This window comes from Aspergillus ruber, assembly GCF_000600275.1.
Source record: "Aspergillus ruber CBS 135680 unplaced genomic scaffold scaffold00045, whole genome shotgun sequence".
Lineage (NCBI taxonomy): Eukaryota > Fungi > Ascomycota > Eurotiomycetes > Eurotiales > Aspergillaceae > Aspergillus > Aspergillus ruber.
The window spans coordinates 128,319-151,877 of NW_024467341.1; the positions used below are offsets into that span (position 1 = coordinate 128,319).

Sequence of the window (23,559 nt, forward strand, 5' to 3'; positions counted from 1 at the left end):
TGAATCTCCCGCATTTCTCCAATTTCTAATTCTAGATTCTTGTTTTCCCCAATTTGTATACATCATTGTCCCCGCGCTCGTGCTCGTACCCGTGCCTGTACCTCATGGTATACGATAGATACGGTCATCTCAACTCGTTCCATTTCGTTCCCAGCCAGGCAGAGGCCAGACCGAGGCCCGAGACCTTAGACCGTGACGGTAAATGTACATCCAAGAGCCAGAGTAGCATGGTGTACCGTCGCACCCGACGGATATAAATACTTGCATACCACCCCAATTGCAGACAACCACCATTGCTCTTTACACAATTCACTCAACCGAACAATCAATTGTTAGCCAGCAATTATTATATTGCATTGAATCACATAATGAGACGTATCCTCGCGCTTGTCCTTTTCTTCTCCGCTGCACAGGCGGCTCCGGCGTCGAACCCCGGACTACGTGGCTCGGGGGATCTCGTTGGTTACTCGCCTTCGCACGATGTACCCGTGAAAAATACCTCAGTGCAGTATGAACTGGTGAAGGGACAGAAGGAGGATATGGATAAGGGTGTTTATCTTGATTTCGAGAATGTCGAGAATCCGCAGCCGATTCGCGGGAGTCATGGGGGGACGGATCCGGGGCCGAGTATGTTTTCATTTTCATTTTCTATCGCGGGATAACGGGATGAAGATGAGGATAGTGTGTTAATGAGCAATACAGGGAACGACGCCTATCAACGCCTAAACAGCGACAAACTCGCACCCCCAGGAACCGATAACGGACAGACAATCAACGCACAATGGCCCATGGCACTCAGCCATAACAGACTAGGTATCGGGAACTCAGGTTGGGCGCGCCAGGAAAACACCGTCGTGATGCCTGATGCTACGAAGATGGCCGGTGTTGATATGAGACTTGAGGCGGGGGCGTATCGGGAACTGCATTGGCATGTTGCGGGGGAGTGGTCGTTGGTGTTGAATGGATCTTGTCGGATCCAGGCTGTCAACGAGAATGGGCAGACTTTTGTGGATGATGTGAGTGAGGGGGATGTGTGGTTTTTCCCGAGGTATGTCATCCTGTCAGGGTTTGATTAAGCAGGTGCTGACTGTATAGGGGCGTGCCGCATTCGATCCAAGCCCTAGATGGGGGTGTTGAGTTTCTGCTTGTTTTCGATGATGGGTCGTTTTCGGAGGATAATACTTTCCTGGCTTCGCAGGTGTTTGCTCATCAGCCTGTACGTCCTCATTATTCCACCAAAAGGAACAACATACTGATGGTGAAATAGAAAGAAGTCCTCGCCAAAGACCTAGGGATCCCTCTCTCCTCCCTCGACGACATCCCTCAAGACGAACTCTACATCTTCCCCGGCACACCCGCCCCTTCAAATATTTCAGAGCAGAACGTAACAACGCCCGCCGGCCCCGTCTCCCGCTCCCAAAGCTACACCTACCACTTCTCCCAACAACCCGCCCACCGCGTATCCGGTGGCTCTGTCAAAATTGTCGACCCCTCCACCTTCCCCATCGCCTCTAACTTCTCCGCTGCAATCGTCACCGTGAACCCCGGCGGCATGCGCGAGATCCACTGGCACCCGTCCAGCGATGAATGGACCTTCTTCATCAAGGGCCAGGGCCGCGCAACGCTCTTTGAAGCACCAACTACAGCAACCACATTCGATTATGCAGCCGGTGACGTGGGGTACTTTCCCCAGTCGAATAGCCATTATATTGAGAACACGGGGGACGAGGAGTTGGTGTTTTTGGAGGTGTTGCAGGCGGGGAGTTTTACAGATATTGCGCTGGGGCAGTGGATTGCTAGTACACCGAGGCAGATTGTGAAGGATACGTTGGGGTTGAGTGACGGGACGTTGGGGCTGTTGAAGACGGAGAAGCAGTATGTTGTTGCTGGGAAGGGTTCATGACGTTAATGTTGTCTACAGCGATGCACTGCAAAATATGGAATCTATAATGCCATAATGTCTGGATTGATAGCTTGAAGTTAATCGATAACGCATAGCAGTTTGTGTTTGTGCAAGTGGAAGGGCATATAGTCCCGTTAAACATATACACACCACCCAAAGCATAATCATAAATCACGACGTCCACAACGTAGGCCAACTATCCAACTCCCTCAGCGAAAGGTCCTCCGGCTGCACAAGATCCATATCACTCCCCGATCTTCCCAAAAATTCCTGCATAGTTGGTTCCAGAAACGCCATTTCAGTGGTGAACCCGATTCCAGATGCCGTTGAGGCATTGGGAAGGTCGGGTAGATTCACGATTGCATCTGGTGTGTTATAAACGCTGCTGTTGTTATTATGCTCGTGGATATTGTTCTCACGATAGTCTTCATCTGCAAAAGTCGTAGATGGGTTAAGAGTCTCCTTCACCCGAATAAGATTCTCATAGAACTCCGCAGCGGCCAGATTCCCATGATCTGTCATTCTGTGTAGAATCTCAATACCCGTCTCAAGGGCCTCGGTGTCAGCGGTATTTCCGATAGCGCTTGATCCCAGGAGGCTTGAGATGACTAGTGTCAAGGTCGACGAGAAGAGATACTGCGCATAGAAATAGCCGTACATAGGGAGAGAACCGTTGATCCATTCATCGACGACGAGGGAGTGCGAGTGTCGTGCCGCGTGGATGCAGGCTTCGCTTAGGGTTATTACGGCTTGGGGCATTTGGGGTGTTTTGGTGGGTTTGTGGTGTTGGTAGAGAGCGTGGAGGAGGATGGGGCGGGTGGCGAGGATCACGCACTGCCTTGTTAGAGATTATACAGACTAGGTCTAGTAGGAGGGGGTACGTACCTGATTAAACTGCAAATGTAGCGAAACAATATGCTTCGCCGGCAGCCCTTCATCACTTGGTAGCCGTATATGCGCCGGTAAGTCCTGCATCCACCCCTGCAACGCCAATAGTAACTGCTGCTCCCGCTGCAAAAACGACTCCCTATGCTCCTTTCGACTATATATTTTTTCAATAATCAATCCCACGATTCGTGCAAGCTGTACACTCGCGACCAGATATGCAGTATCTGAGAACTGCTCTGCGGCTGTGGGAGAAGAGACTTCTTTCGGTAGATCGACGTGAATATCCTCGTCGCGGATCTGTAAAGGAAAGCCAGTTTTCGATCCCCACATGCGGTCGAAGATGTAGACGGCCCACCAGATGCGGACACGGTGCTCGCTTTCGATGGGGTCGGGGCATTGGCATTTGGGAATGTTGTGGTTTAGACCGAGAATGAGGCCGATACGCATGGCTGTGCCAATTAGGGTGTAGCCAGAGTGACGACGGTTGAGGAAGTATGAGAATAGAGACTGCATTTAAATTGTTAGCTTGCATCCTAGGTTAAACCCGAGTAAACGTACCAAAAGGAGTAAGCTCTCCATATGCACAATACCCGGCCTCTCAGGCAGAATCGATATCAGCCCCATAGCCCGCACATAGTACCCCGTCCCAGGAACCCTCCCTCCAGCCGTAGCCGCCGAATCCGCCCTTGACGAATAGACCTCTCCCAGCGCAAACAGCGCAAAGAACTTGGCTGTCCACGCTGGATCATCCCTCTTCCCCGGAAACTTATACAGATCCTCGAGTTGGTCAAGCGTAGCCTTGCGAAGAACTAGATGATACACCCGACTGAGTTGATTGAATGCCACACGGACGAGTAGTCGAGCCTGCGGGAGACGCGGCCATTGCGTTTCTGCTTCTACCAGCGCCGATTCGGGTGTGTATTGTGTTCGTGCAACATGAGCTGTTCCCGGGTTCCCGGTTAAGAACTGACGCAGGCGCGTCGCAAACGCTGTACATGCCGCTTCACCCATATAGATTGGTGGCGCAGAGGAATCGTAGGGATAAAACCAAGCTCGGTCTCCAAGAAGCGGATTCCGAACCGGAGAAGTAGAACTCGACTCGCGCCGCTGAGCCTGACCAAAACCCGAAGCATCAGAGGTAATAGAAACCTGGCGCGAGTATAATTGCGTCCGTAGTTGATCGTTCTCCGCAAGAATCTGATCAAGATAGCTCTCGTTGATCTTTAACTTGCGATCACGTAGCGAGTACTGGCATTCTTCTCCCCGACCGACATGACGGCATCGGGCACAGGGCTGGTCACCGGAGCATTTGACCTTGTGCGCGTGGCATCGTTGGCAGCTGGGATGTAGGTTAGCCCCATTACATATTAGGTCTCACGGTATGAGGCAAACGTACGCCACGGGTTTCTTTTTGTGGAACTTTGGTGGTTTGTGGACTGGCATGTTTTATACAAGGGTCTTATGAATGTAGCTCTCTCTTTTTCTATGGATTAATGGCTGAAGTTGAGGGGTGAAAAGTTAGTCGGCGTTTTGCCATATTTGCCGAGGGGCAAAAAGGCGTTTTCCGAGCCCTGAAGAATCGGTGTCGGTATCTTGTCGGGAGGCCGACAAAAAAAAAAAAAAAAAAAAAAAAAAAAAAAAAAAAAAAAAAAGAAAAAAAAAAAAAAGAAAGAAAGAAAATCGACATGAACAAAAATGGTTATCATAAGTTAGCCTAGGACAGTTCAGGCAAATAGGGCCGCAGTTGCATTGTCGCTGTTCATACAAAAGTCGAACATCAGCCCTTCCGTCTTTGAGAAATCGGATTCGCCAGGGTTGAGTTTTGTTTGCTGAACGAAATAAGGATACTAGACATGAACATAAGTTACTATTCCAATGCGTATTTGCGTATTCTATTATGGCCTGAGGCGTGTAATTGACGATGTTGAAGATGGCAGTTCACAACGGGCGATTGTCATCAGTCAAGTCATTGAGGCGATGCCCTGAGTGATAACACTCTGCTTGTCCTTGCTATTTTAGAGGCCTATATCATACGCTTGTTGAACACTCGCTATCATGAAGTATGCCCAGGTCTAGCTTCAGCTTCTCGTCGTAGGTCCAGATTGACAGTCGCGAAATCCAATTCTCATCGTGACCGCACATATCCTGCGCAAGCCCGATGCGCTTGTGTCGAGTTCTGGTCTGCCGAAGGACGGAGCTCAGCATAGATGCGGTTGCTCGCTCGATTTTCCGAGTTTGGCATGACGCCTCCAGTGCTGAAGAGTTCTTCTGATTTATACCTGCTCCTGAAAAGATAAACGTTGGACAAGCCGTGCATACAACGAAGAAGCCACCGCTTTATCTTCATCGTCATTTGCGAAGAGCAGCGGTTGTCATTGTTCAGCAGCACCTGAAACTTCTTAGGAAAGCGAAAGCCTGGGTTGCTTGAAAACTGATCCTGGAACTCTCGTCGAAGACCACCTCAATGACATCGGTCTCCCCCTTTGCGCCATTCTCGACCTCTTTGCCCTTCTTTCCGACCAGTCCAGGCGGTCCGCCCACTCTTTTTATGACGTTAGTGTCTGGTTGATGATAATTTCATCTGGGTGGATTTCATCAAGGACAAGAAGTGGGCCATCACGAATCACCACAAAAGAACGAAAAAGCCGATTTTCCCCTTCCCATCCAATCATGTCCCCGATAGATGGACGAAAACAGACACACCTACGCCAGATCTAGACCTGAAGATGAAGGAGTTGGACTACTTCCTAACGACTAACTTGTTGTTGCTGGAAAGAATGCCTTCAAGGCGCACAAGGCGGGTGTTAGTGGAAAGACCAAGGGGCTTGCTGATCCTCGGGATGTGATTCTGACTGAGAATCTTAACGCTGATGCACAAACTATAAATTCCCGATAGGAACCAGTTATTTTCAATTTCAAATTGCAAATAGAAATCAAGTTGGGGCTTTTCCGTTTTCCCAAGGTACAGAAAGCGTTCAGTAGTTACTATCCCTGATGCGGTTATCGTATAAATGACCGGTATCCCAAGCCCTCAGCAATCGGCATTGTGTCGGAATGCCGATGAGGGAAAAAAAAAAAAAAATAAAATAAAATAAATAAAGACGAAGACAAAAAACAAAAAGTTGGTTAATGCAACTTACAGATTCTGAATAGGTGCAGGATTTTAAGATGTGCATGATGCTCAAAAAGCCCTGTGCCGATGTGCAGCTTTTCACAGACTCGCAACAAAGTTATGGCATTCATGATCGGATTGAAGGCATGATATCGTTCATTCCCCGGCATTCAATTGCTCCGGATCAATTAAGCCTGACATTTGAAGGTATACCTCTACTCAGCCTGTAATGAGTTGCAAACTAACAACCCAGGCACAACCACCGTGTCCATGGATACCAACGAAACCAACATCCCTCTCCCCCCATCAGCAGCATCGCAAACCTTTCTCCGTATGCAACAACCACTGACCGAGTTACCATTTTGGAAGTCTGCAAAGCTAGAAATCGGATCATCGTATCTCTTGCCATTCGAGTTTATCGTGCCAGCCGAAATCCCCCATAATGTCTGTCGACATTCACATCGTCACGAGCAGGTTCATTGGGAACATTGTCAACTTGCGCCAAGTATGGGCCAACAGTCAATCCGGCAGCTCAAGGACCAGTCCGTGGATGGTATGGCACCAGAGGGTATTGATATCATGTATTCAATATGTCTTCGGGTGTTCGAAAGCTGTCACAAGACTGGTGCTATCAGAACAATCGCGGAATGGACGCGCCCAGTACATATCCGCCCGTCACGAAAGGAACGAGCACCGCTACTTATTCCACAAGATAGTCGATATTACTGTTTGGGCAAAGAAAAGAAGGTTATTGGGGGATGGTGTCCACGGGCATTAGGGACATTATCAGTCAAGGCAGCACAACCGGCTGCCATTCAGTGGCACCCATCATCCGGCATCCCTGCTACAAAAATTACAGCAAACCTGCAATATACTACCACGGCACAATCACCACCACCAGAATTACAGTCCATCCATCCTCGGCTCGATATTCTTACCTTTTTTTCCCTGGAACCATGGCCCGATTTCCCGGATTTGATAGATTCGTCGATATGTCCATACCACAATGGATTAAACGTGCGGACAGTGTCTTTGCAGCCATGTCAATTGGGTCCATTAGAATGGCAGACATTCAATTCGAAGGAGTCGACTACCTATACGGCATCTGTTCAGGTACCTGTTATCTTCCCGAATGAGATGGCGTATATTCCGACATTCGTCTCGTGTCTTGTTGCACGAACATATTCGGTGAAGTTATCGTTTTTATATCGCGTCGAGGGTCAATGGAGCAGGACATCCAAGACCACAGTGATAGTACCGGTGCAAATATGTTGATAGAATACTATTGATTCCTAGATAAATAGACGTGATACAAACCAGGGTTATTCGGACAAGGATATTCAAACAAGAATGTGTCATGTGATTCCTTGGGCGATTTTCCAACAGCAATCAAGCGCTTGATGGGACCGTTGATCCGTCGAACTCGTTTTGAACCGTCCTTATTCAAATCTTTCATTTATCGATGTCAAGGAATGTATCGACTAAGGGCTTTGTGAGTATTTTAACCACTGTTACAGAAATACTCAATTAAACCGTAGCAGGGACTTCAATATCGCATCTCGGAACATTTATCGCAAAGCGTGAGCTTCCTCGGATATCGGACAAGCGCCCGGATAGGCAACCGACGCTTATCAAGAAAGAATCGAGGAATAAGCCTATCTTCTGAATCAACAATAAGACTTATGCAGATATTGGACTCTCATCCAAGACTATCACAGTCTGCCCAGCCTACACTGGCATACAGATCCATATGGGAAACATCGACGTTGCACCTGACGAAAGCTCTCCCATAATATCTATAGTCGATTTCCAGGCTGAATTAGTGCTACCAGCATTTCTTCAAGCTAATTGGCCCAGCTTCCTAGAGTTACCCGAAAGGGTTTATATAACCAAAACTTCCTGATGACTTTGATAAGTTGGACAAAGATGACAAGATCATTGCTTAACAAGAGTTTCCTCAAGAAAAGCTGGCAAAAACATATGAAGTGTCAGCCCATCTTAGTAGCAGGTCTGCGTAAAATACCATGAATGTCCCGCGCATCTTCCGAGAGCTCTTCATGCGCTGTGGCGAGGTCTCCGAGGTGGGAGTTCTTCCACTCTAGGCATGCCTGATAGAAATATTCCATAATTGGTCAAGCTATGGCTTTGCCGGGCAGTGCCCTTTTGTATCCACGGAAGAAGAAATCAACCTGCATAAGCACCGATTTACCGAATATGAAGCTTGGAATGACATTCAACAACTTGCAGACATTCCCGGATACAGATGCTGCAGGATGGATAGACCCTCGGTACTTGGATTTTATGGAAAAGAAAAGACAGAGCAGAGAAACAGAGAGTCTGCTGTCCATATTCATTGAGCGAATGGCTGGAGAAAAATTTCCGAAGCAACGAAGATGTGGTCATATCCGGATGAGTGAGCATAACCTTGATTAGTATCATCACGCGATCACCTATCGGAGTCGAAACAGGCCAGGACGACGTCTAGGAACCTCGGCCTATCTCGTGCCGTTCGAATCGGCCCGGCTGAGGATTTACGTTTAGGGCAAGCGGGTAGTGACATCATCTGGCATGACATCATACCTCAAATTTGCGATTCTTTCAACCACCAGAGACTTAACGGCGAACACTTCGATTCAATTCAAATGTGTTATTCTTTAGCAGTTACTAATGTCTCCCCATGCGCCTGTACCGGGAGTCAACGGCCTAAACTGGCCCCATAGCATCCTTGCGCAGATCCCGGACCGTCGCAATCATGCCAAGTTCTGGGAGCATGGTCCTAATATGGGGGTGCGGGTGTTGGGTATGTGATCCCATTCCTCCATGCTCTGAATAGATGGATTGCTAATGCAGCGCAGAGGATGGTCGCCTGGACATCAAGGTCCGCCAAGAGGAACCCAACCTAGCGGGGCTACTACACCACCTCCAAAACCACCCCCATGACCTCCCGCCACGACGAGAATCCGTAGTCCCATTTTCCGAGAAAGAGCGCATTCACCCCCTTCACCTCAACATTGTCATCCACGTCGTCGGCTCACGCGGAGACGTCCAACCCTTTATCGCACTAGGCAAAGAACTTAAACGACACGGCCATCGCGTGCGCCTGGCCACACACCTCGATTTCAAGGACTTTGCGAACGAAAATGGCCTGGAATTCTTCAGTATCGGCGGAGACCCAGGCGAACTGATGGCATTCATGGTCAAGAATCCAGGTCTATTGCCGGACCTGCGCACCATCCGCAGCGGGGCCATCGCGAGACGACGACAAGAAATGAAAGAGATCTTTTCTGGGTGTTGGAGATCATGTCATGAGATGGGTGATGGGACGGGTGAGCAACAGGTTATCGATCACCCGTGGAGTGAGACGGTGGATTATCGGAGCCGGCCGTTTGTGGCAGATGTGATTATCGCCAACCCGCCTAGTTATGCGCATGTTAGTTGTGCGGAGAAACTGGGGATTCCGTTGCATTTGATGTTTACGTGAGTAACTTCGATATTCATTGAAAGCGACATACTAATAGAGTAGGATGCCCTGGTCTCCAACGCAGTATTTTCCCCATCCACTCGCCCAGGTCCGCGCGCGCAACACCAAACGCTCCGTCGCCAACTTTGCCTCCTACGCAATCGTTGAAGTGATGATATGGGAGGGTATAGGCGACTTAATCAACAAATTCCGCAAACGCCTCCTAGGCCTGGACCCCCTAGACGGCAGTCGAGCCCCAAGTCTAATCCCCCGACTACAAATCCCTTACTCGTATCTCTGGTCGCCGTCTCTTCTCCCCAAGCCTGACGACTGGGGCGAAAACATCGACGTCTGCGGCTTCAGTTTTCTCTCTTCAGGAAGTGACTACCGTCCACCAGAAGACCTGAAGACATTCCTCAACCAAGGCCCAACACCGATATACATCGGCTTCGGCTCAATAGTCGTCGACGATGCAGCAAAGCTAACACGCATAGTCTTCGATGCCGTCAAAGAAACCGGTCACCGTGCACTAGTCGCCAAGGGCTGGGGTAATATCGGCTCCGAAGAAGTCGACGTCCCGGATAACATCTTCCTAATCGGAAACTGTCCCCACGACTGGTTGTTCCAGCATGTATCCTGCGTGGTCCACCACGGCGGCGCAGGGACCACAGCCGCTGGACTCGCACTCGGTCGACCGACAGTCGTAATCCCATTTTTCGGAGACCAGCAATTCTGGGGAAGCATTATCGCGCGCGCTGGCGCAGGCCCCGAGCCAGTACCCTGGAGAGAATTAACAACAGAGAAACTAAAAGGTGCTATCAAAAAAGCACTCGAATCCTCAACCCTCGAAAGAGCAAATGAAATTGGCCAGAACATGAAATCTGAAGATGGTGTTGCAAGCGCCGTACACCATTTCTATCGCCACTTGGATCTGGATAATCTGCGCTGCTCGATATGTCCGAATAGGCCGGCTGCATGGCAGGTCCGTCACTCAGACATCCGACTCAGCGCCTTTGCAGCGACAGTGCTTGTAGAAGCTGGTCTTCTCAAGCCCCTCAACGTTGAACTGTATTCCCCCCCCGGACTCCCAACTTTTAACCAACCGCACGCTGACGCATTACAGCTACCGCCCCAAAGAATACGACACCCACCGCGACCCCAAAGGCCCCCTTTCCGCCGGTGCAGGAGTCCTCTACGGCGCAATCTCCGCCTTCATCGGTAACATCCGCGACATACCAACAGGCTTCGTCGGGGCTACGCGCGAAGCAGGACAAACCCAGGCACACGATAACCTAGACGCACATGGGCCACAGCACCAACCCGAACACGAACGGGAGCCTGAACCGGAAGTCGAACCCGGTCCTGGCCCCGAACAATACGATATAGATGCAGAAAATGCCGGCCTAGATGAACTAGAAGACAATGAAAACGGGGAAAACATCAGCCTGAAGCTAACGAAAACCACCACTATCACGAGCAAAGAAAAACGGAAAGAAAGAAGAGCAGAAGCCCTATCCGACGCAGGCTACCGGGCAGGCCAATGCGCGAAGCACGTAATCGACTGGGCGATTATGTTACCCGGTGACATAACACTCAGTTTATCAAAAGGATTCCATAATGCACCGAAGTTATACCATGATCGTATGGTCGAGGCATTTCCGAAGGTTATGGGGATACGGAGTGGGTTTCGAGCTGCTGGAACTGTGAGTGCTTCTTTATATTCAAAGCGTTTGGTATGCGTGCAGATAAATATTGACAAGTATTCAGGAATTCACAAGCGGCTTCTACCAAGGCCTAACAGGCCTAATAACCCAACCCCACGCTGGCCTCCAACGCTCTGGTCCAACAGGCCTCCTCAAAGGCGTTGGGAAGGGTATCGGGGGTGTAATCTTGAAACCTGCAGCTGGTACCTCCCTTCCCAAACAAACTCCTTCTCCCGAAAAGTGTATATTAATGAAGTGCAATAGGCATCTGGGGCCTAGTAGGCTATCCGTTGGACGGCATCCACAAGAACCTACGAAAATCGCTGTCGCGCAGCTCGACGAAACATTTTATCGCTGCGAGAATTGCGCAGGGGATTGAGGAGATGTGTGCTTCAGGGACAGAGGAGAGGGCACATGTTATTAGGGTCTGGCATGAAATGGAGGATGGCTTGAAGGGTCATGTTTGATTTGATTTGATTTGTGCTATGATACCATTCTGTTTTATTTCTTGCAATATGCATTTGGATATAGCATTCATGTATAGAAAATGCATAATTAATCATTATTAAATATAATGCTTGGTAAGCATTAACCTAGTTGATGGTGATCTCCCCCCCATCTAAACTAACATCGGCCCTATACATCGCCCTCCCCTGACTAACATCCTCCCCATTCCGATGGGCATGGAAAACAATCTTCTTTCCGTCCTCCGAGAAATCCGCACCACCCGGACTTGTCAAAGTCCCGTTATCCGTCTTATCGCCCGACTTCAAAATCTGTCCTTGTCTTGTATACGGGCCCGCGACATTCTTCGCAGTCGCGTATTTCGCATCGTAATCTGGGGAGTCGAAACGATGCGATGAGAAGGTTAGGTAATACGTGCCTTCGTTTTTCACCAGAGAAGGTGCTTCGACGAGGATTCCGTCTTCGGGTTCTTTCTGTAAGAGGGCGGTTGTGTTGCCGTTTGGTGTGATGCCGTCTGATTTCACAGGTTGGAGGTGGATTGTGGTCTCGGCGTCTTCGGTCTTATAAATCACGTAGCGCGTGCCATCATCGTCTTGAAAGCCGACGGCGTCAATGGCGCCTCCTTTGTCGAGGGGGCAGACGAAGGGTTTGTCGTTGGGGGTGTAGGGGCCTTTAATGGAGGTTGCGGTTGCGGTGCCGATGCAGTGTGCAGAGGTGTCTTTGCTGGTAAGGGCGGAGAAGTACATGACGAATTTGCCGTCGTCCTATTGTACATCAGCTTGTGCTTTGGCGTCAATTGCGTGAAAAACAGACGTACCCTCTTAATCACATCAGGCGCCCAAACCTCCGGGCCCTCCTTTTTAGTCCAATCCGGGAACGGACCAGGAATAGCATCGTGGCCCTTGAGCAACTCCCAGGTCTTGAAATCAGACGAGGTGGCCACTTGGACCTGTACCCCGTTTCCAGCCGTAGCAAACGAGTACCAGCCATCGTCGGCTTTGATGAGGCTGGGATCGGGGAAATCAACATTCAGCACGCGGACCGGAGCCGCGAAGACCGATAGCGCGGAGGCGGCGAAAAGACTGATACCCCTAATAGACATTTTCAAGTTGCTTTTTGATTTCTTTTCCCTTAAAAGTCAGGAACGGGACAAAGAGCCTTATTTGTATCCTTACTCTCTCCATTTCCTGCCTCCACTAAGGCATGTTCGCATTCGCATTCTTCATCTCGCCTGGCCTAATGATCATACTCAATCCGGTCAAAACTCCATCGGCGATCACTCGTATCCCTAACCCACCAATTTCTCTCAACAAATCAGACTACCGTACAACTCTGCAGGACTAGAATAGAGGTCCCGCGTTACATCGTACATTCAGCCTCGAGGCTGATTCTCCAGAAAAATTCCACTTCCACAGCCTCACCTCGTATTGCACTGCCGATCATCCTGTTATTGTTGCTGTGCTGTTCCGGTAGTGCCGAAGGAGCGCATAGTGCATAATGCAGGTCTGAAGGATTGTGCATTTCCGGGACTCGCCGGGATATGTTGCATAATTTCAGGGGGAGAATCGGTAAGGTGATCAAGAATGGATGTTGTATGTATAGGCACGTAATATCATGTGATTTTCTTGACCGGTCTTGGCGACCATCGCCACGACTTCTTAACTTCTCGTATCGGGCAATATTTGATGCTGGGTGGTAGGGCATCAACCATGAAATTTGAGTGTTGTGTTTTGAATGAGTTTGATGTGCCAAAAGTAGTCCGACGCTGCACTTCCGGCCAGATTCTACAACCCTAAGCGAATACGGAAGGGTTCCTTGCCAGACACATGTTTCATTTGGGAATTAGGGTCAGTCTTCAAATATAGTAAAATGGGAAAGTGGATTGTAATGGGTCTTGCGTTGAGGGGGAGTACGAGAGTTCCTGCTAGAGAACCTGGCCCTGTCGAGGCAGAGGTATCGGAAATGCAGGTCTTTGCTTGATATGATAAAGTGCTAACATTACTATGCTGTATGATACCGATGATGTTCATAGCTGATTCAGTGCATGATGCTTAGCACGTGAACGGAATAATGGACACACTCAGGCTCAGCCCTACCAGCACTCAACGTTCTAGAACCAGTCCCAAAACCCCCGAATAAAATGTCGCCATCGGTCTCAGGAGCCAAAAAATAACCGATTGCATACGATCCACGATCAGCAATGATGCTGTCACGGACGCCAGGAACCGTTAGTTACTCATCCGACACATAATCAACGTACTCATCAGGAACCATACAATGGCAGGGCTGATGACATCAACGCGTGTTCGTCCGGGGTACGTGTCTAGACTTACTCAGAGGATCTAGACCGGTCTAGGCCTCTGTTATATGTGACCGATTGGCCAATAAGAGGATAGATCGCGATCAAGCTCTTTTTTAGAGTATGTGCAGGTGAACCATGATCGCCTTTATCGGGTATTCTACGGATTACTTGGCAGATTAATGGGGGTGGATGATGGTCTAGATTGTTTCTAAGATATAGTGTGTAGACTTCCCCTGGCTCTAGTGTTCGTATACTCGTAAACTGCTCAATCGCTCGCTGAACCGCTCCTTCACAATCACAAAAGAATAGTAAGAAGACCCGCACTAGTCAACCAGCAGTAGTTTGCATCAACACCGGCTGGGCCCAGAATTTCCGGCCAGACACGAGTCTCTTGAGACTGGAGAACGTGCTCCACTTGTTTTCGGTATCCCGGCTGTTGTTTGCCGCAACGCGAGCCAGCGCATTGCTGTTCGGAGTAGTAGTGGTAGTGGTAGTGGTAGTAGGCGTCTTGGCCGCAGTGGTAGTTGGCGCAGTAGCAGTGATAGTAGTATTGATAGTCTTTGCATTCGCATCCACCATCGACCGTCTGCGAATCCACCCCCTCACAGCCTTAGCAAGTTGTGCCCGGACTACACTGCCCTGGCCCTCTTTTCTGCTGATGTACCCGTCGACTCCGTTGTCTTCGGAGAAGCGAGAAGACTTGCGGTGATAGCTGACATCTCTGCGGGCAGCGGTCATGGTCTTGGAAAGGACGGCATTGTGCCCCAGACAGCGGCGGAGGTCGGGCTCCTCTGCTGAAGATTCTTGTTGGAGTTTGTGGTGGGAGAGGAGGGCGAGTTTGGAGGGGCTCTGGGCGAAAGTTGAAGAATTAAAACGGGTGTTCATGGCTGCGGTTGAGAGGCGAGAGGGGAGGCGAGGAATGTAAGACACGGACATTTTGAATTAAAGAAGGTACAAAGAAAAAGAAAAGTATAGACAGAGAATGGTAGATAAAGAATGGATGATTGAGCAAAAACACCATGGGACAAGACAATAGATATAGGAATCAAGAGCAGAGGCTAGACCGCGCGTGTGCTGGTCTCGACCTGGCATGATCTGATGGCCCACGGACGTTTCCGAGTGTTCCCATGGTAGAGTCTTACGTCTAGACTTGACGGTACGTGGCGGTTTTGAGATCATTGACTTTCGGCGCGCCGGTTTGGTTGCCGCTTTTGTTTTTGTTTGCCAGTTTCTGGGGTCTCGTTCCTTCTAGATCCGTGTGTGATCGGTCCGTGCGATGCGCAAAGAGCCTGGCTGTCGGATAAGCCGGTGTGTAGTTTTTGTTTGCCCTCAACACATACTCGCAGTTATCCGTGGGCTATGGTCTCACTTGGAAGTGGGCCATCACGCACGTGTAGACGTTACGATTCTCATTGAGCCAGGCGTCAAACTTATCTACATATTACAAAGTGCTTGACATCAACTCTTGGCAAAATCATATCCCCAAAAGGCAACCTCGGAGAATTTCTCGAATCATACCCAAAATAGTCGTGACGTTATCTACAACCCAGAATGACCCCGGACTTTCACTTCTTCACTTTTACACTCTTACCAAACACATACATTCACCCTAAAAATAAAATGGCCCGCTATGCACTATGAACTCATCCTTTTACCACATCCGCCCTAAACTCGATGACCTCCTCGACGACAAAGCACCATACCCCTACACACTAAGCGCATTAATCGCCTTCCTCTCAAAATCGCATTGTCTGGAGATCCTCGAGTTCGTTCTCGAGGCTCGTCGATACAGGGGCAGTTTTCAGCGAGTGGGAGATCATAAGTCCCGTCGGACATTGCATTTGCAATGGCAGCGCATACTACAGATGTATATTGTCTCGGGGGCGCAGCGGGAGATTAATATCTCGGATGGTATACGGGATAATTTAGTCGCCACCGAGTCGAAGAAAAAAAAGCAAGAGGATTTTCCTCCGGATCCTGCGCTTCTTGATCCAGCGTTGCAGGAAATGCGCGATCTACTACATGATTCGCTATTATTACCGTTCTTGCGCAGCTGCGTCAACCAAGAACGAGAACAACCCCGACCTCTCTCAACATCCTGCCTCCACCACGACACAGAATCAATCGAGGAAAAAGAACACGCCTACTCCGACATCTTCCCATTCACCGGCGGCGGGACCCCCACCTCAAAATCACGCTCCCAATCCCCCCTCCCCTCCAACACAGGCACAGGCGCCAGCACAGACAAAGGCGACAGAAGCCACACCTCAAGCGTCGTCTTCACCGACGACAGCAACCAAAGCCGCTCAACCCCTCCCTTCGGACTATCTAAATACCCCAGTAAACCCGGGAGTGTGAGTTCGGGAGCTGTGCATTCTACCTCCGACGGAAGCGGGAGTAAGGAGCTTGATCTCGGGAAGACAAACTCGAGTCCTAGCACTTGGAGGTCTGAAGGGGATAAACATCATCAGGACCAGAAGAGGAAGTGGCGGATGTTGCATTTTAAGGGCGGGATTTTTAGGCATTTGAGGAGTTCGTCAGGATAGCGTTTGTGTATATAGTTGCATTGTCGAGCTTAGATAGGGGTGCACATGAAGATGGCATCCTGTCTACGGTGGATATCAACAGTACAGTAAATATCTGTTCACTCTATCATTGAAAAGTATACTTTACCTGAAAACGGCAAACTCGCCAATGAAGTCATACGGACCTCATCATCTCCCCCGCATTTTCTACTATATTTAAACATCGAGGCTGTCAACATAATGACTACTATTACCATCAAACATCAAAGCACATTAACAAAATGACCAAAGACCTCGTTAGCCACCATATCTCCCCATATACCATATTAACTTCTAACAAAAGCAAACAGACCTTCGACATCCGCTACGACAACGAACTCGCCTACGACTACTACGGCGACGGCAAGAAACTCGCCGACAAGTACTCCACCTACTCCTACATCCTTCCACCAGTACTAATAGTATGCAGTCTCCGAGACGTCTACCATGACAAAAACCTAACCTTCCCCAATGACTTCGAGTCTACTACGACGATCCCGCCGATTCATTTTATGGGGTATGCTTCTCCCCATTCCTACCTGATAAAATCAAGGTTGATGTTAATACTGATGATTTTGATGGTAGGGTCACCGCGCCAGATGACGTGGATATAGACGAACTTAAGAACGTTGAAATTCCGGGGTTAGCGGTTGATATTTTGGATTTTAAGATGTAAATGTAACAAAACAGTTTGTAGCTAATACCGAGGTGTGAAATTTGTGCACGGCGTACATAGTAGTAGCACTGTACATAGAGTGTATTATTATGTTAATATTGATTCCACAGTGTCTAGAATCAAGTATAGAGAATGCATAGAAATAATTGAACATGCGATGCATTATCTTTATCATGGCAAAACCATTTATTCTAGACCCTGTTGACTACTATTTCGCTTCGATGAACGTCATACAAACCTCGCATTCTGTGTCCTATATATAATTGCCTCCGAAAAAACAGGAGAACGGCGACCACCAAAAGTACACTCTCATTCGCATTAACGGCATCAATCAAACCAGCAACAAGATCGAGAAAATGCTTCGTTAGCTACTTTCCCTTCCCCCCTGCACGACCCATCTAATAACACGAATCCAGCTCTTCAACGCCAGCTATGCCAATGATGACGCCCTCAGGCGGTTCGGCGAGGACAAGAAACTCGCCGAGAAGTACGTATTGCCCTATCCATACAGCATATTACATAACATATGTAGCCATGTTCTACCACCACGACATTGCTGAATAAATCATGAATATTAATGTCTGGCCATAGTCTACGAGACATATACATGCGTAAGGACCTGACATTCCCGGCTAACTTCAAGATAAATGAGTTCGTCAGGTCTGTTTTCAAGCATCTTTTAAAAAATGGGTTGGTGTTGATAGTAAACGGGTGTAGGGCACGCGCCCCCGAAGATACGGCTGTTGGGGATCTGGAATTGGTTGTGCTTCCTGATGGGTTGAATGTAGATATTAAGGACCCTGGATTATAGGGGCACTCCCGGCTTCAGGTGTACATAAAGTTACTCGTACATAGTTGGTTACCGGAATGGGAAAAGCGTCCACACCGCCGTGCCTGGTCCACGCGCCCCACAGTCCGTCAGCCTTGAACGCTCAATTTATTCTAGACATCATAGCTCTCTTCATCCACTTTATTCTAATTATTCTAGGACACAGAAAAATGGTCCTAACCCAACTCCCGCAATGGATACTCATCCAAGCCACAATCGGCCTCGCAATATCCTACACGCCACCTAATGCAAACATCGCGCGCTCCGCAGCCGCCATCGCGATCATCGCGCTCGCGATGTCCGTGCAAATCGAAGCCCTCCTACCAGGACGCGATATTCGTGCCGCGGGGCCGATTGCAGCCATGGGATGGGTAAATGTGCTTAATGGGATTGAGTTGTTGTTGTTGAGCCGGGTTTCGTATGCTGCGCAGGTTGAGTGGGAGAAGACGCAGCCCAAGGTATCGGCGCCGACATTGCAGCTGACTTGGGCATTTTGGATGCCGTATAATTATCGCCGGGTTCGGACGCCGTGGCAGATAAGGCGGTTGCCGTGCTTTAAGCGTAATGAGCCGGGGTATGTCCCCGGGAAGGGGAGGTTTCTTGCGACTTGTGCGGGGAAGGCTGTCCTGTGCGGTTTGCTGATTGGGATTTTCACGGTTGATCTTCGGTATCCCGGTCTTGAGGAGCAATTGAGTATTCTTTGGGGACAGCAGGATGTGCCCGTTTTGCACCGTGTTCTCGTGCAGACTAGCTTCATGGTGCCTTTTGCTGTTTTGATCCGGGCGGTTATTGTGGGAGTTTATTCTGTTATGGCACTTTCCTGCGTTGGTCTGGGCATTTCTGAGCCAGTGCTGTGGCCGCCTATTAGTGGGTCGTTGTTTGATGCATGGTCCATCCGTCGGTTGTGGGGGTAAGTCTTTCCCTTCAGCACCTTATTTGAGACACTCTTAGCTGACCTCAATAGGCTAACATGGCACCAAATGCTCCGCACGTGTCTTTCGTCGAACATCAACTTCGTCTTCTCTGTTCTGCGCATCCCCAGCTCTTCGGTCGTGGCGTATATACTACGCCTCGTGCTGGTTTTCGCCCTCTCCGGTCTCGTACATTTGGGCATGGACCTAGGCTTCTCCGTTCCGATCAAGGACAGTGGCGCACTGTACTTCTTCACCCTACAGGCATTTGGGATGATGTTTGAGCAGCTGGTGGACTATATCTGGTCAACTGTTTTTGGAAAGAGCACGCGCACAGGTATCGCGGGGAGGATTGTTGGATACCTCTGGGTCGTTGGATTCTTAGCTGCGACAGCGCCAACATGGTTGGTGCCGGTTATTAAGGCGGTGTACTATGGTGGCGAGAGGGTTCCGTTGCCTATGCACCTGGGATGGGGGGTATTGTTGGCATAGTTTTGGAAATGTTCTTGGATGAGATGACTATATCAGCATATGCATGCAGTTACACAACATAATCATACATTAGGTAGCAAAACGTTAATAACTTCACTCGCATTGACTCACATGTCCGTTACTCAAAGTCCCACAGCCTATACAGGCCCCCGATCCAACTGAACCAGTATAATAACCGACAAGACCAACGTCACAACCACAATCTACCCATTAGCCATCAATCCATCTGAAAATTTACTTACGGTAGCCATAACTCACCAAAAAAACCAACACCCCAATCGAATTCAACTCCCACCCCCCAGCATGTACCTTCCCCCGAAACAAAGCATTCTGCTGCCTCCAGAACCGAAATGCGCCAACCACGACAACGGCCAGCGCGACACTGTGACACGCAATAGATAACGGAACAGCGACTTCGTAGTATGTGAGCTTAGTGGCTTCTTGGGCTTTCGAGCGTTGGAGACGGAAGAGTTGCGCTATTAGGACGCCTTGCATGGCTAGAATGACGGAGGTGCGGATGTACGCGAGGAATGTTCGTTCGAGCGCTGTTGTGCATTCGATGTGTTAGCAGACGGGTACATATGTCAAGGAAATTGCGGGGGATTACCGTAATGATCGCGGTTCTTCTTCTGGGGAACTACCAGAACAACTTGACTTGTCCAGAATCCGCTGACAGCGTCCCATGTCTTCTTTCCTTTCAACAACACGCCCTTCCAGTCGCAATCATTGCCATTATCACTATTGTGATTCGAACCATTACCCCTTCCCCTCTCATCCGCATTGACAACCCGCGCCGCAACAGTCCGATACGGCACGCGGTTCTCTCCAGACGAAACCGTCGCCGCGGACTGCGCGTATTCGTCGTCGTGACTCTGGCATCTATCGTGTGTGTGGATTTCCTGTAGTTCCATGGTGTCTGGCCCTGTGTCTGGTTCGCGCTGTTCGGGCATTCTGGCGGTGATGACGATGACGATGTTGGTCGCCGTTCTTGTTTATTATCGGCGATTAGAGGGAGGGGAAGGATGGTGATGGAGGGTTTGCATCACGGTTGGTGTAGGGATTGCTGGTGTAAAAGATCCAAATGAGTGGAGTATTGGTTCTTGGATATGTAGATGCAAGGTTCCTGGGTAATGGGCGAATGGTTGCATATGATACGAGAGGCCATGCATCATTTTCCGCCTACCAGTTTGGGAACGCGTCCGCTCAGACCATAAATTCTCTATGTCTACTGCGATGTCCATGTGTAAATATGCGCTATTTTATTCGTGTTCCTGATAGTGTATCAAATGTACAGTTCCTGTATGGACATGACAGATGTGGATTGACATCATGGTCGATCCCCCAGACTCCGATATCGGTCCCAATTGAGTGGAGATACGGCCAACTACAACAGCACGCTGTGAATCAACAAACATATATAAACCCCAGCATTGCCTGAAAGTATAAATTATCAGGGTCCATTGACTATTTACAAGTCACACGAAGCCAACATGTCCTCCACCAAAGACCAATGGAGTGCCGAGGTATGCATACCATACTATTCGTCTCCGAACCATATCCATTCGTATAGATAAGCTAACAATAACCAGGCATACTCAGCCTCCGCATCCTTCGTCCCCAAACTCACCCAGAAGCTCCTCAGCTACCTGGTCCCGCAGCCTACTGACAAAATCCTCGACGTCGGTTGCGGCGATGGGAAGTTCACGGCTAATTTCCTGCCTGCAGTTGGATCCGTTCTGGGCATTGATTCTTCGCCTGCTATGATCGAGTCTGCGAAGAAGGATTATGGTAATGAAAAGGCTGAATGGCGTGTCGTTGACTGTCGGTATTTGGATAAGGAGGAAGCTATTGTTAATGGGTCGTGGGATAAAGTGTAAGACTCCTGATTTTGGGTTGATGGGTATGACTGACTCGAATGATCAAGCATCTCCAACGCAGCTTTGCACTGGATTTTACGCGATAGTTCGACGCGTATGGATACTCTGCGCGCCATACATGGCAGTCTCAAACCAGGCGGCACCTTTGTGTTCGAAATGGGCGGTCACGGAAACGTCCCTGAGGTCATGACGGCACTCATCTACACGCTCGTGCAGCACGGCGTACCTGCCGAAAAGGCGAAAGCAGCAAATCCGTGGTTCTTTCCGTCTGAAGTATGGATGAAAAATGCTCTCGAGAGCATTGGATTCCATGTTGACCAAATGGAGATCGAATTTCGGCCAACGAAGCTCACTGCTGATGCTAATGGCGGATTAGCTGGTTGGATCAAGCTGATGGGTGCACCATTTTTGGACGTTCTTCCAGGAGAGAAGCAGGACGACGCTGTGAAGCAGATTTGTGATATACTCGAGCCCGTAGTCACGCGGGAGGAAGACGGCAGCCAGTGGTTGGGTTATGTGCGTTTGAGGGGTATTTCTAAGAAAATATAATTTAGATACACACCCAAAGAATATCATTGCCGCCTCTGTCTCCGTCGCTGCATGAGTACTGCCAGTGGAATGTCCTCTTCATCATAGAACTCGATCTCCTCGTCCACTCCGAAATCATGTAGGCGCTCTCCCTCAGAGTTTCTCCAGGCCTCTTCGCCATCAGAGTCTCCCTGATTGTCGGGCTCTGAGTCGCTTTTGTCTCGAGTGTCGGAGTCAAATCGTTCATGGAATCGTTTACGGCGCTGGACCACGCCGTGTCTGACGCGTTTCAGGTTTTCGTCTCGGCGACGGTTGAATGCTTCGATTTCTTCGTGGGCGGAGCTGTACACTTGTGGCACCGTGAAGGCGTTTCCCCTGTCAGTTGGAGTGGGTAGGGGGATACGATCCGGGTCCGGTGGAGGCCAAGTGACATTGGGACCTATGAGGTGTTAGTACCGATTGATTGTGGCCAAGCAACCGAACAAACCTTCGAAATCATTGATCTCAAAATCTAGACCTGATTCACGACCTGGGGTCGCGGCAAATGGCCAGAACCAGCTTAGGACCTACTGCCATCAGCTCCCGCCATAAATCGATAGATGGCGAACAAACATACATTTGCACTTCCACCCATTCCAGCTTTGATATTGCCCCAAATTCCAATGTCATACGGGAACTCTTGCTTTCTAATATGTATCTTGACACCCCCAGGAGCGTCCAGATAGCCACCAAAATGTCTGGCTCGCCGGAGAAGTGTCTTGTGTCTTTCGATTTCCCATGATTCGATAGTCGTGGTGTTGCCACCAAGAGACCATAAATTCCGAACCAAGAGAATAAAAAGCGCAAAGACAGTCAAGCTGTTGACGACAAGAAGGATGAATAAATGAGCCATTTGTCCCAAACTGGGCCCGAGGTACTTGTGGAACGGTCAGCAAACAGACGAGAATTGATTTAAGGTGGCAGGCAACCTACACTAGGAAGATGTCTACTAGCCCAGATAGTCGATGCTCTCTCAAAAAGAAGAGACTCGAGATATGACATCCCAACAACAGCGTAAAACAGAAATCGAATAAAATGCGGAAACGTAAAGTGTGACACGCAATTGGTAGTCCATGGACAGTGGTGGTCCATCTTCGGTATACACCTGAAGCTGTCAGTCACGAGAACATTTATTAGGAAAATTAGCAATCACCTTCCACATGTCCTGCAATGATGGGCCCGTGGAGGCTTGAAAGCCTCGCATTTCCGACACCACCGCTGCCGGCCACTGACACCTTCGACTTCCACTTGCTTGTGGTCCAATGACTTCCAATCCTTAGGAACGTGCCCCGGATCTACAGTGCACGATCGGTAATAACATATTCCAATACATGTCGCGAGTGTGTTAATAGCCCAGAGCTCATTTTCTCGTAGGGACACGGCTTCGAAATTCACGAAAAAGTACTGGGAGGTGAAGGAGAGGAAGCTGATCAGAACCCAGACAGCGGGAATTGCCAACTGCGAAATAGAGAAGGGCCCTTGAAACATCTTAACGCTTCTGCATATTCTTTCGTAGAGCCCTTTATATCTTTCTAGAGATCGCGAGGTAGAGAGCAGGTTGGCGATGCTTTTCGCTGTCGGAATATAGAGGTTCCTTACCGAACAATACCAACTGATGCCTGATTGATGCCTTGCTGATATCATATGGCGAAAAGCAGCGTATTTACTCTGCTATTACTGCTTTTGAAACCGCACAATCGCTTAGTATACTCTATAAGGTATTTACGGTCGTATATAGGATCCTAGATAGCACACTTTTGCAAGAATCAGAGACCTCAACCATATACGCTTGATACGTACTTTCAACCCT

The 23,559-nt window shown here is 49.1% G+C and overlaps 12 protein-coding genes across 12 annotated transcripts; 7 read left to right on the top strand and 5 right to left on the bottom strand.

Moving 5' to 3' along the window:
- The first annotated feature begins 31 nt into the window (after positions 1–31).
- EURHEDRAFT_510241 (putative oxalate decarboxylase) lies at positions 32–1,998 on the top strand. Its single transcript, XM_040785940.1, has 4 exons — positions 32–627; positions 703–1,048; positions 1,096–1,216; positions 1,268–1,998. The coding sequence occupies exons 1-4, from the start codon at positions 369–371 to the stop codon at positions 1,901–1,903; spliced, it is 1,362 nt and encodes a 453-aa protein (XP_040634380.1). The 5' UTR covers positions 32–368; the 3' UTR covers positions 1,904–1,998.
- A 76-nt stretch (positions 1,999–2,074) lies between these two features.
- On the bottom strand, positions 2,075–4,234 carry EURHEDRAFT_381792 (Zn(II)2Cys6 transcription factor; the record flags this gene model as incomplete). Its single annotated transcript, XM_040779457.1, has 4 exons — positions 2,075–2,737; positions 2,789–3,298; positions 3,350–4,130; positions 4,188–4,234. 4 exons carry the CDS (start codon positions 4,232–4,234, stop codon positions 2,075–2,077), a joined length of 2,001 nt encoding a protein of 666 aa, XP_040634381.1.
- Positions 4,235–5,968: 1,734 nt separating this feature from the next.
- EURHEDRAFT_549072 (uncharacterized protein) lies at positions 5,969–7,610 on the top strand (the record flags this gene model as incomplete). The annotated part of the gene is made up of 2 exons (XM_040787496.1): positions 5,969–6,110; positions 6,157–7,610. 2 exons carry the CDS (start codon positions 5,969–5,971, stop codon positions 7,176–7,178), a joined length of 1,164 nt encoding a protein of 387 aa, XP_040634382.1. The 3' UTR covers positions 7,179–7,610.
- Positions 7,611–8,570: 960 nt separating this feature from the next.
- EURHEDRAFT_466731 (putative UDP-glucose,sterol transferase) lies at positions 8,571–11,533 on the top strand (the record flags this gene model as incomplete). The annotated part of the gene is made up of 6 exons (XM_040785126.1): positions 8,571–8,703; positions 8,759–9,380; positions 9,427–10,431; positions 10,487–11,066; positions 11,131–11,269; positions 11,331–11,533. The coding sequence occupies 6 exons, from the start codon at positions 8,571–8,573 to the stop codon at positions 11,531–11,533; spliced, it is 2,682 nt and encodes an 893-aa protein (XP_040634383.1).
- On the bottom strand, positions 11,244–12,987 carry EURHEDRAFT_417227 (glycoside hydrolase family 43 protein). The gene is made up of 3 exons (XM_040783146.1): positions 12,349–12,987; positions 11,331–12,295; positions 11,244–11,269 (listed from the first exon to the last, which is right to left on the bottom strand). The coding sequence occupies exons 1-2, from the start codon at positions 12,631–12,633 to the stop codon at positions 11,660–11,662; spliced, it is 921 nt and encodes a 306-aa protein (XP_040634384.1). The 5' UTR covers positions 12,634–12,987; the 3' UTR covers positions 11,244–11,269; positions 11,331–11,659.
- Positions 12,988–14,012: 1,025 nt separating this feature from the next.
- EURHEDRAFT_417228 (uncharacterized protein) lies at positions 14,013–14,822 on the bottom strand. Its single transcript, XM_040783147.1, has one exon. It carries the CDS (start codon positions 14,767–14,769, stop codon positions 14,161–14,163), a length of 609 nt encoding a protein of 202 aa, XP_040634385.1. The 5' UTR covers positions 14,770–14,822; the 3' UTR covers positions 14,013–14,160.
- Positions 14,823–15,278: 456 nt separating this feature from the next.
- On the top strand, positions 15,279–16,543 carry EURHEDRAFT_286443 (regulator of G-protein signaling domain-containing protein). Its single transcript, XM_040778213.1, has one exon. The coding sequence runs from the start codon at positions 15,471–15,473 to the stop codon at positions 16,377–16,379; it is 909 nt and encodes a 302-aa protein (XP_040634386.1). The 5' UTR covers positions 15,279–15,470; the 3' UTR covers positions 16,380–16,543.
- Positions 16,544–16,626: 83 nt separating this feature from the next.
- Positions 16,627–17,125, top strand: EURHEDRAFT_417230 (uncharacterized protein). The gene is made up of 4 exons (XM_040783148.1): positions 16,627–16,654; positions 16,709–16,779; positions 16,828–16,914; positions 16,983–17,125. The coding sequence occupies exons 1-4, from the start codon at positions 16,640–16,642 to the stop codon at positions 17,071–17,073; spliced, it is 264 nt and encodes an 87-aa protein (XP_040634387.1). The 5' UTR covers positions 16,627–16,639; the 3' UTR covers positions 17,074–17,125.
- A 947-nt stretch (positions 17,126–18,072) lies between these two features.
- EURHEDRAFT_381798 (wax synthase family protein) lies at positions 18,073–19,305 on the top strand (the record flags this gene model as incomplete). Its single annotated transcript, XM_040779458.1, has 2 exons — positions 18,073–18,812; positions 18,867–19,305. The coding sequence occupies 2 exons, from the start codon at positions 18,073–18,075 to the stop codon at positions 19,303–19,305; spliced, it is 1,179 nt and encodes a 392-aa protein (XP_040634388.1).
- Positions 19,306–19,539: 234 nt separating this feature from the next.
- EURHEDRAFT_406736 (DUF202 domain-containing protein) lies at positions 19,540–20,255 on the bottom strand (the record flags this gene model as incomplete). The annotated part of the gene is made up of 2 exons (XM_040780478.1): positions 19,540–19,850; positions 19,913–20,255. The coding sequence occupies 2 exons, from the start codon at positions 20,253–20,255 to the stop codon at positions 19,540–19,542; spliced, it is 654 nt and encodes a 217-aa protein (XP_040634389.1).
- A 285-nt stretch (positions 20,256–20,540) lies between these two features.
- EURHEDRAFT_510260 (class I SAM-dependent methyltransferase) lies at positions 20,541–21,731 on the top strand (the record flags this gene model as incomplete). Its single annotated transcript, XM_040785941.1, has 3 exons — positions 20,541–20,828; positions 20,895–21,178; positions 21,230–21,731. The coding sequence occupies exons 1-3, from the start codon at positions 20,796–20,798 to the stop codon at positions 21,729–21,731; spliced, it is 819 nt and encodes a 272-aa protein (XP_040634390.1). The 5' UTR covers positions 20,541–20,795.
- Positions 21,732–21,754: 23 nt separating this feature from the next.
- pfa4 (putative palmitoyltransferase with autoacylation activity Pfa4) lies at positions 21,755–23,237 on the bottom strand (the record flags this gene model as incomplete). Its single annotated transcript, XM_040785119.1, has 5 exons — positions 21,755–22,149; positions 22,198–22,276; positions 22,327–22,626; positions 22,683–22,854; positions 22,903–23,237. The coding sequence occupies 5 exons, from the start codon at positions 23,235–23,237 to the stop codon at positions 21,755–21,757; spliced, it is 1,281 nt and encodes a 426-aa protein (XP_040634391.1).
- Positions 23,238–23,559: the final 322 nt, after the last annotated feature.